At 39.2% G+C, this 3,508-nt stretch overlaps 1 protein-coding gene across 1 annotated transcript; it reads left to right on the forward strand.

Moving 5' to 3' along the window:
• The first annotated feature begins 296 nt into the window (after positions 1–296).
• Positions 297–2,889, forward strand: LOC113323576. Its single transcript, XM_026571898.1, has 3 exons — positions 297–391; positions 1,041–1,105; positions 1,700–2,889. The coding sequence occupies exons 2-3, from the start codon at positions 1,103–1,105 to the stop codon at positions 2,594–2,596; spliced, it is 900 nt and encodes a 299-aa protein (XP_026427683.1). The 5' UTR covers positions 297–391; positions 1,041–1,102; the 3' UTR covers positions 2,597–2,889.
• The last annotated feature ends 619 nt before the right edge of the window (positions 2,890–3,508 follow it).

The following is a 3,508-nucleotide window of genomic DNA, read 5'->3' on the forward strand; positions in this document are numbered from 1 at the left end:
CGTAATATTGTAGCCGTTTCGTCTCCCTTGGCTAGGTTATCCATGACACTACCTGGTAGGTTAGCACAGCAACCTGTTCAATTAATGTAATAATATGTCGTTGGAGCTTAGCTTGTTAGACTTCCAACTAGTTTCATGTAGTGATATCCATCCAATAAATAAATAAAATAAAATAATAATAATAATAAAGTAATTCTCGTACCCAATTCCCAGCTGACTTCTACCGAAGTAAAGTAAAGAATCAAAGTCAAAAGCATAGTTTGATCCTGGCTTTAATGTTAACACAAGTATGTTGAACAAAGTTTCGGGATCGTACCTGTTCTCCGTCAATTCTGTGTTGATTGTAGTGACAAAAACAATTCTCTTGTTCACCATCAACATCAAAATCTCTGTAAGTGTTGTTTTGGTTTCGAATTTGGTGTTTTGCGCTTTCGAATTTTAGGTTGAAATCCCAATTTTTTTTTAGGGTTTCAAGTTTGGGTTTTTCTTCATCGAAATTTTTCTTCTTTGAGAGATTCGGATTTGGGTTTTTCTTCGCTGTGTACTTAATTGAATTTTCATCTTATCCACACCATCAACTTCGAAAATTCGGTTTTTCCTTATTTCTTGAGCTTGTTGTGACAGTAGCAGGGTGTTTTGTTCATTGTAGAGAAGATTTTTGCTTTGAGCAAGGGGGTTTCGAATTGAAGGTTTGAATTAAGGTTTTTGTTGTTTCTCTCCTTTTCAGTTATTGGTTCTTTCTTTGAACAATTTTTGAAGAGTCTATAGTGGGAATCAACATTACCAATCCCTTATGAATCCTCCTCATCATCTACACAACATCAGTGTCTGTTACCCTGTGATTCAAAATTAGAAGTAGTAGAGGGGTTCAGTTTTTGGGAATCAGTTTCTCTTCTTTGTTGATTCAATAAAGACTTGAATTTCTCAGTTTGCAGAGGAGTTTTTCATTGTTTGAATCAAGAGTTTCCGGGGTGTAGAGGCGTTGTACTCTTTGTTTTTGGGTGATGTTCTGAGTTGAGATTTTGGGTTGTGATTTGCAGCTGAGGATTTGGTGTTTGAAGGAAGGATCAATGAGCTAAAAGGTTCAACTAGTGTTTTTTATATGGTAATTTGAACTTTCATTGGTGTAGAAAACTTGAATTCCCATATACTAGACTATAATTCCTATTTGGGATTTGTTTCTCTCATCTTCAAGAGATAGTATGTTTTTTCTTAGGAAACCATGCCATGCACTTGCTGTCGATCGTCATCTTTATCTTCCAAACCTAGAACATCATCATCGTCTAATGCTTCTGCTTCTAGGGATAGCCTGTCTAGATCCCCCTCACCACCTCCACAGTACCTGTCAACTTCTGCATCTCAAGGGGACAAGATTCACTGTCCTTTCAAGGGTTATGATGGGTCTTATGACAGCGTTAGAGGAAGAGGTGTTGCTAGGAGTGCTATTTATCGACATCTTTCAGATAAACATTTTCCCACAGGGGAAGCCAAAGTAGTTTGCAGAGACCGTATACAAAATAACATCGATTGCTTTGTTGCTTAGGAGAGGATTTTGTTAGATATGAAAATGTGTTGTGCATTAGCTGTCTCCATATTCATGCCTGGAAGCAAATCAGAGTTACATCCAGCAGACATCATTGCAGGTCCACTTAATGGCAATGGGACTGACTTTCTCATTCATGGTGTTTCGAAACCACAGGTCCATGTAGATTCATCGACGGTTGCTGTCCCTGATTTGGTTGATTCTCAAGCTCAAGCAGTCTGTCTTTCAATTGAGATGCTTAACTCGATTTTTCAGAAGAAAATTACCACTGTAGTAAGTATACCACCCCCTTGTAGACTGAACTTTTCTCGTGCCCTTAAATCAGCTTTAGATAAAGTGCTTGCTCGCCCTGGGTATTTAATAGTTTGGTTGCACCTGCTTTTACTCCCTGTTTGCACGCTTAATTTGTATATACCTAAGGGCACTGGCGAAGAAAGATGTGGGGTTAGAAAGAAACTGCAGATTGCAGCAATCAATCAAGCTTTATGTAAGTGGAGAGAGCCTAATGGTTGTTTTGTGCTAGTTCAAAATCTGCTCGATCTTACAAAACATAGTGCCAAGCAGCAACGTCCCAGGAGGAAGAAGGAAGACAACACCAATATACAGGCTTGCAAGAAGAAGATCAGCTTTGGCCATTTTACGGCTGTTATCCGTGTTCTTTTTTCTGATGGCATTGCACCTGCGACTTCAGAGACACTACATGATCTCCAGAAAAAACATCCCTTTGCTCGGCCCCCAATTGTACCTGCAGATGATATTACCACCCCTTCTTTAGCTGTTGAAGCAACTGCGGTTTTAGCTGCTCTGAAAAGCTTCCCTAAGGGCACTTCTTGTGCACGAGATGACCTTAGAGATCAGCATCTGCTTGACGCAATGAGTGGTACCGCTGCTGCTGTGGCTGATGACTTGTTACAATCCATTGCAGGGGTAGTCAATTTTTGGCTAGCTGGTCTTTTCCCTCCAATTATTGGTGAATACGTGGCCAGCGCACCATTAATCCCACTCCTAAAGCCAGGTGGTGGATTGCGACCAATTGTCGTGGGCACTATATGAAGGAGACTATGCTCCAATCTTGCTGCCAGTGTTGCCTGCAAACACTAGGGATGGTCATGGGGAGGGTATTTGGGCGGGGATCTTGTATCCCAGTCACTGCCCCGTTCAAAAAAAAAACCCACACCCTCCCCATTACCCGCTTGATCTGGGACGGGGCGGGTATGGAAAATACCCGTACGGGGTGGGTTTTTTACGGGTTACCCATAACATTAAGCTCAAATATGATGAGTTAATTTAATAATCAATACCTAAGTTCAACCAATAATAATAATAATAATTTAAAATTTCAAACTCATAAATTCATCGTAAAACAAGCAAAGAAAAACAAATTGGTCTATAAATGAGCATCACTCATTTTAGTTCTTAATTATTTCTTATCAAGTATCTTCCTCCATGTTGATCACCTCATCATCTGCTTCAGTTTCTTCCCAAAATGTTTCACCATCGAATTTTGATCCACCTAGCCAAAATAAGAAAGTGTATCATATAACCATAATGATGTATTAAATATAAAAAAAAACATTTCAATAAAAAGAGAATTTCATTACCATTCAGCATATCCCATAGCCAGTCTTGAGCGCACATCAAAGCTTCCAACATTTTTGGATGAAGTCTATTACGTTGGACACTCACAAATCTACCTCCGGTACTAAAAGCTGATTCGGAAGCTACCGTTGAAACTGGAATCGCTAAAATATCTCTAGCCATATACTGCAAGACTGGATATTTAATCCCATTTGTCTTCCACCATGCAAGTATGTCAAAATTACCAATCCTAAGTAAAAGATCTTCTTCTAAGTAATTGGTTAATTCTGACTTAACAGTACTAGTAGGAGCAGTATTAGAAACAAACATATCAAACTTTTCCAAAGGATCTACGTCATTGTTAAAACCATGCATCTCTGAAGCGAA

This window comes from Papaver somniferum, chromosome 11 (assembly GCF_003573695.1).
Source record: "Papaver somniferum cultivar HN1 chromosome 11, ASM357369v1, whole genome shotgun sequence".
NCBI lineage: Eukaryota > Viridiplantae > Streptophyta > Magnoliopsida > Ranunculales > Papaveraceae > Papaver > Papaver somniferum.